At 48.5% G+C, this 14,156-nt stretch overlaps 1 protein-coding gene across 1 annotated transcript; it reads left to right on the forward strand.

Moving 5' to 3' along the window:
* The first annotated feature begins 369 nt into the window (after positions 1 to 369).
* CFAP45 (cilia and flagella associated protein 45) lies at positions 370 to 12,608 on the forward strand. The gene is made up of 12 exons (XM_081968385.1): positions 370 to 421; positions 2,275 to 2,406; positions 3,203 to 3,339; positions 5,084 to 5,228; positions 6,603 to 6,773; positions 7,275 to 7,453; positions 8,007 to 8,136; positions 8,887 to 9,033; positions 9,299 to 9,412; positions 10,335 to 10,528; positions 11,919 to 12,143; positions 12,446 to 12,608. The coding sequence occupies exons 1-12, from the start codon at positions 419 to 421 to the stop codon at positions 12,513 to 12,515; spliced, it is 1,647 nt and encodes a 548-aa protein (XP_081824511.1). The 5' UTR covers positions 370 to 418; the 3' UTR covers positions 12,516 to 12,608.
* The last annotated feature ends 1,548 nt before the right edge of the window (positions 12,609 to 14,156 follow it).

Raw genomic sequence — 14,156 nt, forward strand, 5'->3', positions numbered from 1 at the left:
CACTCACATCTCGGAAACTCCGCCTCCCTACCAGGTGATGCGCCTCTCTCCCATTAGTAGATCTAGGCGGACTCGAAACGCCGTTTCGGAGACGGAAGAGCCGTTTAAAGGCCCGAATTTCGTCCCGACGGAGAAACGGTGGGTTTTGTTTTGTTTTTTAACCCCACTCGAGCGACCCCAGTCGCCGCAGCGCTCGCTCGCTTTTCCCTCACGGTACCGTTCGGAGCGGGAACGAGGCCGCGTCCGAGGCGAGCAAGACCTGAGGGAAGGTGGAAGAAGGGGGAGGGAAGGCGGGAATGTACGTCACTTCCGCCGCGCGCCTCGTCGTTGCCATGACGAGACGTACGGCCGTGAGCGCCGTTGCCATGGCGACCGCTAAACACGCGGAGCCGGGCCGCGGCGTCGGAAGCGACGGAAGATGGTGAGACCCGCCTGGGCGTTTCTTTCCCCCTCTTGGCCCGCAAAACCGCCGGGCTGATCGGCTCATCCGATCAGCCCGGAGTACCGTTTCAACCCGTGCCTATCATCCCAGGAGGAGGAGGGATAAAACCCAAGCCCTTTTTTCTCCCTCCCTCCCTCCCTCCCTTTTCCTTCCTTCCTTCTTTCTTTCTCTCTCTCTCCCTCCCTTTTTTTCTTTCTTTCTTTCTCTCTCTCTCCCTGCCTCCCTCCCTTTTCCTTCCTTCCTTCCTTCCTTCCTTCCTTCCTTCCTTCCTTCCTTCCTTCCTCTCCCTGCCTCCCTCCCACCCGTTTCCTTCCTTCCTTCCTTTCTTTCTCTCCCTCCCTCCCACCCATTTCCTTACTTTTTTCTTTCTTTCTTTCTCTCCTGTCCTCCCTCCCTTTTCCTTCCTTCTTTCTTTCATCCTTCCTTCCTTCCTTCCTTCCTTCCTTCCTTCCTTCCTTCCTTCCTTCCTCCAACTCGGGGTGATTTAAATTTAATTTAACTTAATTTAATTTAATTTAATAATTTAATTTAACTGATGTTTTAAATGCTTTGCAGATCTGCTGTGGCTGGAAGCATGCACCACAGGGGTAAAAGCCAGCCAAACACTGGCTGGTTGCCTTCATAAGAAAGATAAAAATGAATGAAGGATAAACCTTGGCTTAATTCTTGCTGGCAGAGCTGATTTGCAAAAAAGAAAGAAAGAAAGAATATCCCATTTGGTTAATAAGAGATTTAGGGGTTGCATTCACCCAAACTCCTACCCTCAATTCACAGACTTCATAAACTGATAACTTAGGGTGCTGATAAAGTTATTGGCACACTGAGTACCATATTAAAATAAATAAACCTTGAATGGCCCTTAGAAAGCCTGTGTAGGGACAAGATTTCCATCTGCCAGTTGCAAAAGATTACGCTGCTTAGATCCACAGATAGCCTACTTCTGCTAATACATTGCAACATATTTGCTTCTTGGGAAGAAGATGATAAGGCAAATCAAGGCAACGCCTCTAAAGAACTGGCAGTTGTGATTTTCCTGTGTTGGGAACAGACCACAAATATTATTAATAACTAGCCCGATAACCAGGCGTTGTCCAGGTATTTATTTATAGGGTGAAAATGTCCGGACCAAACGAAATTTCTAATGTTGGATTTTCCCCCCTTACCAGAGGGAGCCCCCTTGTGGAGTACTGTGAGGCCGTTACCATGGCAACTCCACTGCGATGTACAGTCAAAGCCATTTTACGGCAGTACAGTAGAAGCCATTTGAAGGCACAACAGGCTGTATCTTAACAGAAGACACACCCTAGGGGGCGTTAGGGGTGTCTTACCCCCACAGTATTTGCTTCCAGAGAGTAAGTCAGATAGATAGATGATAGATAATACTGAGGGGGAAAGTGACTTACAACCAGTCCTCACTCTTATGCCCGTCGCAGCGTTCCCACGGTCACACGCTCAAAATTCAGGCGCTTAGCAACCGACATCTATTTATGATGGTTGCCGCATCCTGGAGTCATGTGATCACCATTCAGGATCTTCCCAGCCGGGATGGGAGAAGCCGGAGTTGCTTAACGGCTGCCTGGTTCACTTAACAAACTGCCCTGAGCCGCTTAACAACCGTGTCAAAAAAAAAATTGGACGTGGCTCACTTAACAACTGCCGTGCTCCACAGTGGAAATGCTGGTTTCAAACCGAGAACCTCTCTTGTATGTGAGCCATCCTGGCTTTTTAAGAAGACTTGTGAAAACAATGGGGACAGCTCGCCAAGCGTCGGATTCGTGCGTCTTTCGAACACGCGTCTTTGTATTCACACCTTCGTTCTTCCTTCCCCGCAGCCGAGCAGTGTCTGTTCGCTGGGCAGCTCGTCCAACACTTCCTCAGCCAGATCCCGGTCTCATTCTCGCACCCGTTACCGGACCAAGGCTGCGAGTTCAGAAGTCGACGAGAGCCTCTTTGGGATTTCCAAGGTGAGGGCGAGAGAAGGCTGCTGGCATCCAAGGTCTTAAAATAGAAGCTGGAAGGGACCTTGGAGGTCTTCTAGTCCAGCCCTCTGCTCAAGCCAGAGAACCTATACCATTTCGTATAAGTGGCTATCCAATCTCTTCTTAAAAGCCTCCAGGGATGGAACGCCCACGATTTCTGGTGGCAAGCTGGTTAATTGGGTGACTTTGGGCCAATCACTAGAAGACAGTGAATTCTAATACTGTTTTAGGCATGAAAACCAGCTGGGTCACTTTAGGCCAATCACCAGGAGACTGGGAGTTCTAGTACTGCTTTAGGCACGAAAGCTGGCTGGGTGACTTTGGGCCAATCACCAGGAGACCTGGAGTTGTAGTATTGTTTTAAGCATGAAAACCAACTGGGTGACTTTGAGCCAATCACCAGGAAACTGAGAGTTCTAGTATTGCTTTAGGCGTGAAAGCTGGCTGGGTGACTTTGAGCCAATCACCAGGAGACCTGGAGTTGTAGTATTGTTTTAAGCATGAAAACCAATTGGGTGACTTTGAGCAAATAACCAGGAGACAGTGAGTTCTAATACTGCTTTAGCCACGAAAGCTAGGCTGGGTGACTTTGGGTGGGCTAGCCCAGCCCCCACCTCACATAATTGTTGTTGTGGGGAAAATAGCAGGAGGAAGCCACATTGGAGATATTCGCTGAAGTCATTAGTAAGTGTACTTTAAAAATATATATAATTAAGCACGTTTTTAAATCCCTCCCCGTGAATTTCCGAAACCGTTCTGAGCATCTCTCCTTCCTTTCCAGAATGTGCACCTCTCCCGTCCCAGCAGCCCCATTGTGGTCCTCCGTGATGTGGGTTCAGTAAAAGGGAAACCTCAAGGATGGGGCCGCAAACCCGAGACCATCCGGCTTATTACTCGAGACCTCATTCGGGACCTGGTGTAAGTCCACCGGGGGTCTTGCACCCCCACTTTCAACTCTGGCTTTACTCCTCCTTTTCTACAAGACTGTAAGAGATTTTCAGTCATCCAGATCGTGGTTGTCTGAAAGGTGCTTTTTTCCAAGAGACAACTGGACTTTCTTGGGTTTTTTTTTCTTTTGAAGAGGTTTCGCTTCTCATCCAAGAAGCTTCTTCAGCTCTGACTGGATGGTGGGGAACGGAAGGATTTATTCTCCTTGCAGACAGCCGTCTGCAATTTTTTTCTCTGGAATTGTACGGCTAAGAGGTTGACGGTGAATCTCTAGAGACGTTTAGCTACACAATTTAAGATCGGCACCCTTTGAATGGCGTGGGAGTAGGAATGGATTTCCAGAGGGAAAAATTGCACTCTACAGGAACCATTTGCACCACTAACGAGACGCTGAGGAGACAGACAAACCTCCAAGTGGCCTCAATGACCCTCTAAAAGGACGCAAATGACCAGCTGTCTGCAAGGAGGATCAATCCTTCCCTTCCCCACCATCCAGTCAGAGCCGAAGACGCTTCTTGGATGAGAAACAAAATGTCTTTAAGGAAGACACAAATAAACCTCCAAGTGGCCTCAACGACCCTCTAAAAGGATGCAAATGACCGGCTGTCTGCAAGGAGGATCAATCCTTCCCTTCCCCACCATCCAGTCAGAGCCGAAGACGCTTCTTGGATGAGAAGCGAAACGTCTTCACAAGAAAAAACAAGAAAGTCCAGTTGCCTCCTGAAAAAAAGCAACTTTTTTCCACAGCTCCTTCTAGGAAGCAATCAGGAGGGCACCAACCACCATCGTGCGCCCCCCCCCCCCCCCGTGGATATTTACTTATCTGTTAAATTTATTTGCCGCCTGTCTCACTGTGGTGCTACCCTAAGCGGCTTGCAATAACGCAGAGGAAGAATATATAACAGACCGGGTTGTTTCACGGCCTCTGGCCACCTCCGGCCCTTCGGCTATCCGTGTCTGGCCCGCGTGAAGTCAATTGGCAGTTAGGAAATAAAATGTAAATAAATGAGCCACAGGGGAAGAAGCCAAATGTGTAGCTTGAGGCAAGAGGAAGAGCTGTTGCACACCTGTGGCAGAAAACCGGCCGACAGGTGAGGCTCCGTGCTCCCTCCTCCCTCAACACCTGGACACCAGGAGGTGTTCTGACTGAGGCTTCCTGAGAGTATTGTTGGCCCGACCAAAAACTCCTTTGGTTAATTGACTGTGAATTCTGCTCCTTCACCTCCAGCAAAGTCTTTCCAGGGAGGATTTACGGTCACAGACCTTATCTGGCTTGGAGAGCTGCCAGGCCGATATCTGCAGAACTTGGCCAGGAGTCTCAGAGAGTCACGAACCAATGAAGCAAACTAATGGCCTCCTGCAAACTCCACTCCCCCGTTGTTCCTCTTTATTCCCTCTGGGAGGGGCTGTTCATCTTCCACCTCTGACCTTCCTCCCAAGTCGACCCCTGTTCTTTAGCTGTTCCCTTCGTCTGGCAGCTCTGCGCATGTGCACACTAATTGAAGCACTGCAGTGAATCGCTTCACCAACGTGGCGTGAATAGTCGTAAAAAGAGGCGGAAGTCACTTAACAGATTTCTCACTTAGCAACATAAATTTCGGGCTCAGTTGTGGTCGTAGGTTGAGGACGACCTGTGTTGGATAGATTTTTGTCCCTGCTGGTTGCAATTCCTGGCTGATTCTGGCTTTCTCCCCACTCCCTTTCCCCTCCCCAGCGTCCCCACTGTGGATCCCTCCGGGGAATCCCTGATCATCAGCCCGGAGGATTTTCAGCGGCTTAAAGAATCCTCTCGAGTCCTGACGAAGGAGGAGCGTGAGACCCAGCAAGCATCCATCAGGGCAGAGCGAGAAGCCACCATTGTAAGTCTGTTTCAAAAAATAACCTTTAGGCGGGGTTGGACTAGAAGATCTCTGAGGCGCCCTTCCAACTCCGTTGTTCTGCATTTTCTCTATAGAATAGAATAGAATAGAATCTGGAAGGGACCTGGGAGGTCTTCTAGCCCAGCCCCCTGCCCCCAGGCAGGAAATTCTACACCGCTTCAGACAAATGGTTATAGGGTCTCTTCTTAAAAACTTTCAGTGTTGGAGCATTCACAAGATAGAAGAAGATTGGCCGTTGTTCCTGATTGAGCTTCAAATATGTCCTATCTAAATTAGATTTGTTGTATTGTGTTCTCTTCTCTTTTATTTAATAATAATAATAATTTATTAAATTTCTAGACCGCCCCCTCTCCCCGGAGGGACTCGGGGCGGTGTACAGGAATAAATTTAAAAACATACAGATACTTCTACATCTGTCTCTCTGTGCCTGCCCGCCCGCCCGCCTGCCCACCCACCCAAACATCCATCCATCCATCCATCTATCCATCTCTATCATCTATCTATTACCTATCTATTTCTATCCATTTCTCTATCTGTCTAAATGGCTGTCTGTCTATCTATATTTCATCATCTATTAATCTTTGTACTTCTTTAACTCTTTATCTCTATCAAATCTATATCTATCTCTTTGTCAATCTCATCTATTTATCTCTTAATCTATTTCTATTTATCCATTTCTCTATCTCTGTCTGTCTGTCTATCTCATCTATCTTTTAATCTCTCTCTTTATCTCTCTTTATCTCTCTCTCGCTGTCTGTATGTCTCTCTCTCTCTCTCTCTCCATCCATCCATCCATCCATCCCTCTCAAAGCCCTTCTTTTGAGTGATTTTTATTTTCCCAGTCTTTCTTTTTTTCCCTGCACCCATTTCGGTGCATCGTTTAATGCCTCTCATCTGACTTCATTGTCGATCTTATCTATTTATCTTTTAATCTATTTCTATTTATCCATTTCTCTATCTGTCTGTCTGTCTATCTCCTCGTCTATCTTTTAATCTCTCTCTTAATCTATCTCTATTTATCTCTCTGTCTATTTGTCTGTCTGTCTCTCTCTCCATCCATCCATCCCTCTCAAAGCCCTTCTTTTGAGTGATTTTTATTTTTATTTTCCCAGTCTTTTTTTTCCCCCCTGCACCCATTTCGGTGCATCGTTTAACACCTCTCATCTGACTTCATTGCCGATCTTATCTATTACGATGCTGGCTAAAAGCATTTCCATGGAACAGGGCAAGTCTGTCCACCCAAAAGGAAGTTGGAGGCGTTTTTCCTGGTAAGAATTCCAGGCCGTGAAGCCGAATCGAGGGGGGGGGGACGCGCCCAAACGGCTTCCTTGTCTTCTCACACACACACCCCAGGTGGCTGTGAACGAGCGCAAAAAATCCATGAAGCTCAAGGAGATCCTAAGGAAGAAAAACGAGAAGCTCAACGACCTGGAAGAGGAGGCCAAGGAGAGGGCCCAGTACCTCTTGGAACGAGCAAACAACCTCCGGATGGAGCAGGAAGACGAGGTCAAAACACTCGCCGAGGTGAGCATCCGGCTGATGGAGCGAAAAACTTTACGTCAGGGTTCCAAGTAACACCCCACCCCACCCCAATGAAAGAAGACTCCCAGGCTTGAGTTTCCTCAAAGTTCCATTTTATTAGAGATGTCCATATTGGCACATCTGGGAAAACCCGAATCTGAAAGCTTCCACTTTTTCCCCACTCAAAAGAAACTTCAAGTCCCTGCCCAGCACCCACATGTCCATCCCATGCCCCAATCAGGCACCATCCAAAAGATGGTGGAGATGCCTCCCAGTCACACCACTCAAGGTGCGGGGCGAGACGTACTTGACTCTCTGAGAAAGGAATCTTATTTTGGCTATGTATCACCCATACTCCATGTAATTCTCCCTCATTCACGTGACCCCCAGGAGAGGCTGCAACGGTTGTAACTGGGAGAAACGGTCCTTTTCCCAGTGCCGTTGTAACTTCAAGCACTCCCTAAGCGAACGGCTGTAAGTCGAGGGCTACCGTCTCTCCGCCAGATTATCCTAGAAGCTAAGTGCCACGCCATCCGGGATGCTCAGATCCTGGAGAAGAAGCAGATCGAGAAAGAGCTCAGCGGGGAGGAGAAGCGAGTGGCCCACCTGATGGAGGTCGAGAGGCAGAAGGCCAATCAGATGCAGGACGAGCTGGAACGGAAGCGGAAAGAGGAAATGTACAGGTGAAGGAACTGGCTTTGATCTGCTTTCTAGCTAGTATCTGGAGGAAGCCTGCCAATCAATAGCAATAGCATTAGATACCGCTTCATAATGCTCTTACAGCCCTCTCTAAGCGGTTTACAGAGTCAGCCTCTTGCCCCCAATAATCTGGGTCCTCGTTTTACTGACCTCAGAAGGCTGAGTCAACCTTGAGCCGGTCAGGATTGAACTCCTGGCAGTGGGCAGAGTTAGCCTGAAATACTGCATTCTAACAGGAAGGAAGAGAAGGAAGGAAGGAAGGAAGGAGTCAAAAATAAAGAGAAAGGGAAGGAGGGACAGAGGAAAGAAAGGTAGGAGACAGAAATAGGAAGGAAGGAAGGAAGGAAGGAAGGAAGGAAGGAAGGAAGGAAGGAAGGAAGGAAGGAAGGAAGGAAGGAAGGAATGAATTTTGGGAGTTGAAATCCACCCATCTTGAAGCATGCTGGCTGGGGAAATCTGGGAGTTGGCAAGCGGCTTCTCTCTCTCTCTCTCTCTCTCTCTCTCTCTCTCTCTCTCTCTCTCTCTCGTCTTTTATAGGGGGAGGCGCCACCTCATCGAACAGATCGAGAAAAACGAAGAACTGCGAGCGATGAAAGCTGAGCAACGGGACCAAGAAGCCCAGGACATGCTGGAGTACCTGGAACGGCTGCAGTTTGAAGACGAGAGGGTGAGGCCCAGAGGCAGATGGGCAGGGGGAGGAGTTCTAGTCCCGCTATGAAAGCCAGCTGGGTCACTTTTTGGGCCAATCACCAGGAGTTGGTGAGTTCTAGTCCTGCCTTAGGCATGAAAACCAGTTGGGTGACTTTGGGCCACTCACCAGGAGGCCGGGAGTTCTAGTCCCTCCTTAGTCATGAAAATTGGCTAAGTGACTTTGGGCCAATCACCAGGAGACGGGAAGTTCTAATCCTGCTTTAGGCATGAAAGCTGGCTGGGTGACTTTGGACCAATCACCTGGAGATTGGGAATTCTAGTATTGTTTGAGGCATGAAAACCAGCTGAGTGGCGTTGAGCCAATCACTAGGAGATGGTGAGTTCTAGTCCCACTTTAGGCATGAACTCCTAACAGGTAAGGACCTGTCATGAGTTCTTCCTTCCTTCTCTTCCTTCCTTCCTTCTCTCCCTTTCTTCACTCCTTTCTTTCTCTCTCTATTCCTTCCTTCTCTTCCTTTTTCTTTCTTCTTCTTTCTCTTCCTTCTTTCTCTTTCTTTTCATCCTTCCTTCTTTCCGTTCTTTCTTTCTCTCTCTCTGTCTCTTCCTCCCTTTTTTCTCTTCTTTTTCCTTCTTTCTCTCTCTTCCTTCTTTCTCTTTTTTCCTTCCTTCCTTCCTTCTCTTTCTTTCTTTGTTGCTCTCTCCTTTCTTTTCATCATCCCTTCTTTCCCTTCTCTCTCTCTCTCTCTCTCTCTCTCGTCTTGTCTAGGAAATGGAACGCCGCCGATTGGAGCGCTTGAGGATCCAGGCTGAGATCCGGAACATCAACGACGAAAACCAGAGGCGCAAAGAGGAGAAGCTTTACCAGGAAAAGATGTCCGACATGCGGGTGCTGGAGTACCAGAGGCAGAAAATGGTACGGTGTGGGACGCAGAAAGCCGAGGGACCAAAAGGGGCCCCACTGTGAGGAAAACTCCACGGGGCCTTTTCTGGAGTGGCCCCCCAGTGGGCAGAATTCCCTTCCCACAAAGCGCAAGGGTTGGTCCTTCCCCCCCCCCCCCCAAAGGTTCCAAGCTGGAAAAAAAATCTTGTGGGTTTTCATCTGCTCGAGCAGCGGGTTGGACTAGAAGACCTCCAAGGCCCCTTCCAAGTCTGTGGTTCGTTTTCTTCCTGAAATGCAGGCACGGGAAGCCGAATTTGAGGCCGAGCAGGAGAAGATCCGTAGGGAGAAGGAATTGGAGACGGCTCGCCTGCGCGCTCTACAAGAAAAAGCCCAGGATCACCAAGCAGAACAGGTGCAGCCTGGTATTGGGGGGCTTCTATTTCAATTGCCCCCCCAAAAGGGGGGCATGAAACCTTGTGGGCCAGTCGGACCTGCTCCATGGCTCCAAAAATGTCTGTGAAGGCACTTGACATATAACACAGTTTTGGTTCAGTCCAATAATTTGTTAAAATCCAATCATTTTGGCCAGAGAGTGGCTAAATAAATATATAGAGGCAGTCCTTACAACCATTTGTTTAGGGACCGGTTTGAAGTTACGACAGTCCTGGAAAAAGTGATTTACGGGCGTTTGTCACACTTACGACTCCACAGTCACGCGATCAAAATTCAGCCGCTTGGCCGCTGACTCATACTTACGACGGTTGCAGCATTCCAGGGGTTACGTGATTTCCCCTTTTTGTGACTGTCTAACCCTTGGAAAATATGGCATCCAGTGTTGGTCCCCACGTTATAAAAAAGATGCGGAGACTCTAGAAAGAGTGCAGAGAAGAACAACAAAGAGGATTAGGGGACTGGAGGCTAAAACCTACGATGAACGGTTGCAGGAACGGGGGATGTCTCGTTTAATGAAGAGAAGGACCAGGGGAGACATGATAGCAGTCTTCCAATATCTCAGGGGTTGCCCCAAAGAAGAGGGAGTCAAGCTATTCTCCAAGGCACCTGAGGGTGGAACAAGAAGCAATGGGTGGAAACTAATTAAGGAGAGAAGCAACTTAGAACTAAGGAGGAATTTCCTGACAGTGGGAACAATTAATCAGTGGAACAGCTTGCCTCCAGAAGTTGTGAATGCCCCAACACTGGAAGTCTTTAAGAAGATGTTGGATAGCCATTTGTCTGAAACGGTATAGGGTTTCCTGCCTAGGCAGGGGGTTGGACTAGAAGACCTCCAAGGTCCCTTCCCACTCTTATCTTTCTGCTATTCTCTGCCCCTCCAGCACGCCCTGAGGGCCAAGCGCAACCAGGAGGCCAACGAGCGCGAATGGCGGCGGAAGGAGAAGGACGCGGTGCAGAAGAAGCTGCAGACGGAGGCCATGTTGAAACAGAGTCGGTTGGAGCAGGTGGCGCAGAAGGAGCACAACTTGGCCATCCAAGTGCAGCGCGACCGCGCTGAGTTTGAAAGGATCGTCAGGTGGGGCCTTCCTGTACATTTTTCCCCATTGGTCCTGGTGGGAATAAACCCTGAGGAGGGGGAGAAGGATTGGCCTAGCATCAGGGTTCCTCAACCTCCGTAACTTTAAGAAGGGTGGACTTCAACTCCCAGAATTCCCCCAGAAAGCCATGCTAGCTGGGGAATTCTGGGAGTTGAAATCCACACATCTTAAAGCTGTTAAGGTTGAGAAACATGACACTAGACGCATTTTAAGAAGGGTGGACTTCAACTCACGCGCTGGCTGGGGAATTCTGAGAGTTGAAGTCCGCACACCTTAAAATTTGATAAACGCCAACCTAGACAGAGGACAAACGGGAATTTTGCATCCATCTTCCTCTGTCCTAAAGCAAACTTCACTGCTCAAGGTAAGGAACCCCAGCAGAACTGTCCTTTTCCTTTTTTTTAAGAGCCAAAGATAAAAGCCAAGAAAAAGCCTTAAAATGGCCCCAAAATGGCCTGAAAAATAGCGTGAAAACGGCCCAAAAAACAGCCTGAAAACGGCCGCAAAATGGCCTGTTTTTGGCCGTTTTCCAGCACCTGTGAAGACCACGGCTGGCTGGCGGGCATGCGCATGCTGGAAACCCGAAGGGCAACTGGTGACGGTGGACGAACTCCTAGAGGGGGCTCTGTGCATCATCCCTGGTATACCTGGCCATCGGTTCTCCATCACAGCCCTATGCAAATGTTTGGTTCCACCCATTGGGATGACTCAGGAAGACAACGAATTCGTTATCACACATCGGTTTCGGATGGTGGGGGGGGGATTCAGTTAAAAACGATCGTCGAACCAGGTAGACTGGCACGAGTCATCGGATGACAAGGTGTCTGACGGGTTGAATAAGATTGACGTTTTGCCTCATAACGAGGACGACACAATTGTAAAAGGAAGCTGGTAGATCCTCCCAGGGCGTTGAGTTCAACCCACCAGGGCAAGGGGGGGGGGAGAGAGATAGGGAAGTGACTTATGACCACTTTTCACACTTAACGACCGTTGCAGCCTCCCTGTGGTCGCATGATCAAAATTCAGATGCTTGGCTCGCGACGGTTGCAATGTCCCCGGGTCACATGATTGCCTTTTGCGACCGACGGAGAAGCCTAGTCAGCGGGGAAGCCAGATTGACTTAACAGCCGTGTGACTAACTTACCCAACGCAGTGATTCACTTAACGGCCGTGGGCAGAAAGGTTGTAAAATGGGACAAAACCCACTTCACCGGCGTCTCGCTTAGCAGCAATCACTCTGAGGTCCCTTATGGCCGTACGTCGAGGATCTCCCCTAGGGAGACCATCTCTAAAAGTCCTCGCTTGCTGCCAGGCTGACCTCCAGTCCTCGCCGCCTTTTCTTCCCCTCCTCTTCCCCCCCCCCCCCAGGATCCAGCGGGAGCAGATCGAGAAGGAGCGAAAGGAACACGAGCGCCGGGTGGCCCTCCAGATGACCCACGCGGACGAGCTCCGGCGCCAGGTGCGAGAACACCAGCAGCAACAGGTCCAGGAGCGCATCGCCATCTTCGAAGAGGGCAAGCGCCTCAAGGAGGAAGCCCGCCGGCGCAGCGATCGCCTGAACGAGATCAAGAGGAGGAAGTTGGACGAGCTGCGGTAAGCGGTCGACTCCCGGAGTCCATGGGAAAGTTCAGATTTAAACACAGTGGGAAGGGATCTTATAGGTCATCTAGTCCAAACCCCCGCCCCCCCGCGCAAGCAGACCAATTGGCGGCTGCTACTTACAATGACGTCTCTCTGGTATGTGGACTTTTTATTAGGTCCATCATATATTTCGACAGTCACTAAGCAGCCAGCCTTAAGTCAAGGGTTACCTGCATGTTGTCCCTCCATGAGGACTAGGCCCTTGTTTCAACCATTGATGAAATTTCTCCTTGTTCTTTTCTCTCTGTCTGCAGGGCTGCCGGGCTCCCTGAGAAATACTGCGTGCAGGTGGAACGCAAAGGTTTCGCTCAGTCCGTCCACTGAGCCGCAGGGGTGTTTTTTAACTAGTTAAACTCTCAATGTGTAGCCTAGATTTTTATTTTCCTATCCTTACTTGAATAGATCTATTTCTGGATGGATCGGTGTGGAACTCATTCTTTCGTTCTTCCCAAAAGTTTAAGATGCACAGAAATGCCAAGTGGTTTTTTAAAAAATATATATTCTTTATTTTTTATTTATTTAATTTTATCTTATTATTTTATTATTTTATTTTATTCATTTTATTCATTTTTTTTTATTTTAGTATTTTATTTTAGCTTTTTATTTTTTAATTTCAGTATTTTATTTATTTATTTTAGTTTTTTTATTTATTTTACTATTTAGTATCTTATTATATTTTATATTTTTTTAATATCCCAATTTGTATTAATTTTACAAATAACTCAAGGCGGCAAACATATCAAATACTCCTTCTATTTTTCCCACAACAGCAACTATGTGGATTAGACTCAGAGAGTATGGCTGGACTAAAGTCACCCAGCTGGCTTTCCTGCCTAAGGCAGGACTAGAACTCACCGTCCCCTGGTGATTGGCCCAAAGTCACCCAGCTGGCTTTCATGCCTAAAACGGGACAAGAACTCACTGTTTTGTTCTGACCCAGGCTTCCTAAGAGCATGAAGCAAACGTTTTGTCCTGACAAAAAACCCTTTTATTAATTTAACTGTGAATTCACCTCCAGCAAAGTCTTTCAAGGGAGGATTTACGGTCACAGACCTTCTCTGGCTTGGAGAGCTGCCAGGCCGAGATCTGTAAAACGTGGCAAGGAGTCTCGGAGAGTCACGAACCAATTAAGCGAACTGATGGTCTCCTGCAAACTCCACTCCCCTGTCGCTCCTTTTTTATTTCCTCTGGGAAATTCATTCATCCATTCATCGCCCACCTGTGGCCTTACTCCCAAATCGACCCCTGTTCCTTAGCTGTTTCCTTCGCCTGGCAACTCCTCATATGCACACGCTGGGAACAGGCTCCAACTGTTCTTCTGCCTCACTGATGTCTGACTCCGAAGGAGCTGATAACTGGCATACGGCCCTGTCCCCCTCTCTGCCTCCGACACAGAGCCCTCCTCAGAGCCTTCCCCAGACTCCAGGACTGGCCCAGGTTCCTCCCCAACCCTCCTCACTCTCCGAATCTGCTGCCAGCTCTGCTGTCCACTGGCGGGCCACAAGACATCTCTTGGTGATTGGCCCAAAGCCACCCAGCTGGCTTTCGTGCCTAAGATGGGACTAATATTTCCACACAGTCTAATATAATAATAATGCTTTCATCTGAATTCTGAAATTCAATTCAGCCTTCGCATCCGGGAACACCCTCCCGAGCTCAGGTTGATTTAATTGCAAATTTTATGTATCATCTCCCGGTTTATCAACTCCGGATATTTGATGAAACAGAACCTAACCGATACTTTAGATGGAAGCTTCAGCTCACCGACCGTGCCCCCCTCCCCTTCTATTGCTAGCGATTATGATCAAATGCCCGCTTTAAAAGGTGTCTGCGCGACACTATCGGTATAAGCACATACGCAAACACACACCCTCTCTAATGCTTCAAAGAGGAGTGGGCAGCCAGGATGCATTAAATCCAACTCCTCGGCCATCCACCAATTAATCTTAATTGCCAACCATTTCC

This window comes from Natrix helvetica (assembly GCF_964273705.1).
Source record: "Natrix helvetica genome assembly, chromosome: 16".
NCBI lineage: Eukaryota > Metazoa > Chordata > Lepidosauria > Squamata > Natricidae > Natrix > Natrix helvetica.

Bases quoted from the DNA above. Each gene is read 5' to 3' on its own strand.
- CFAP45 (XM_081968385.1), top strand. The intron at 5,229-6,602 runs GTAAGTCTGTTT...CACACACCCCAG, and splicing joins CAGAGCGAGAAGCCACCATT to GTGGCTGTGAACGAGCGCAA. The intron at 7,454-8,006 runs GTGAAGGAACTG...CGTCTTTTATAG, and splicing joins CGGAAAGAGGAAATGTACAG to GGGGAGGCGCCACCTCATCG.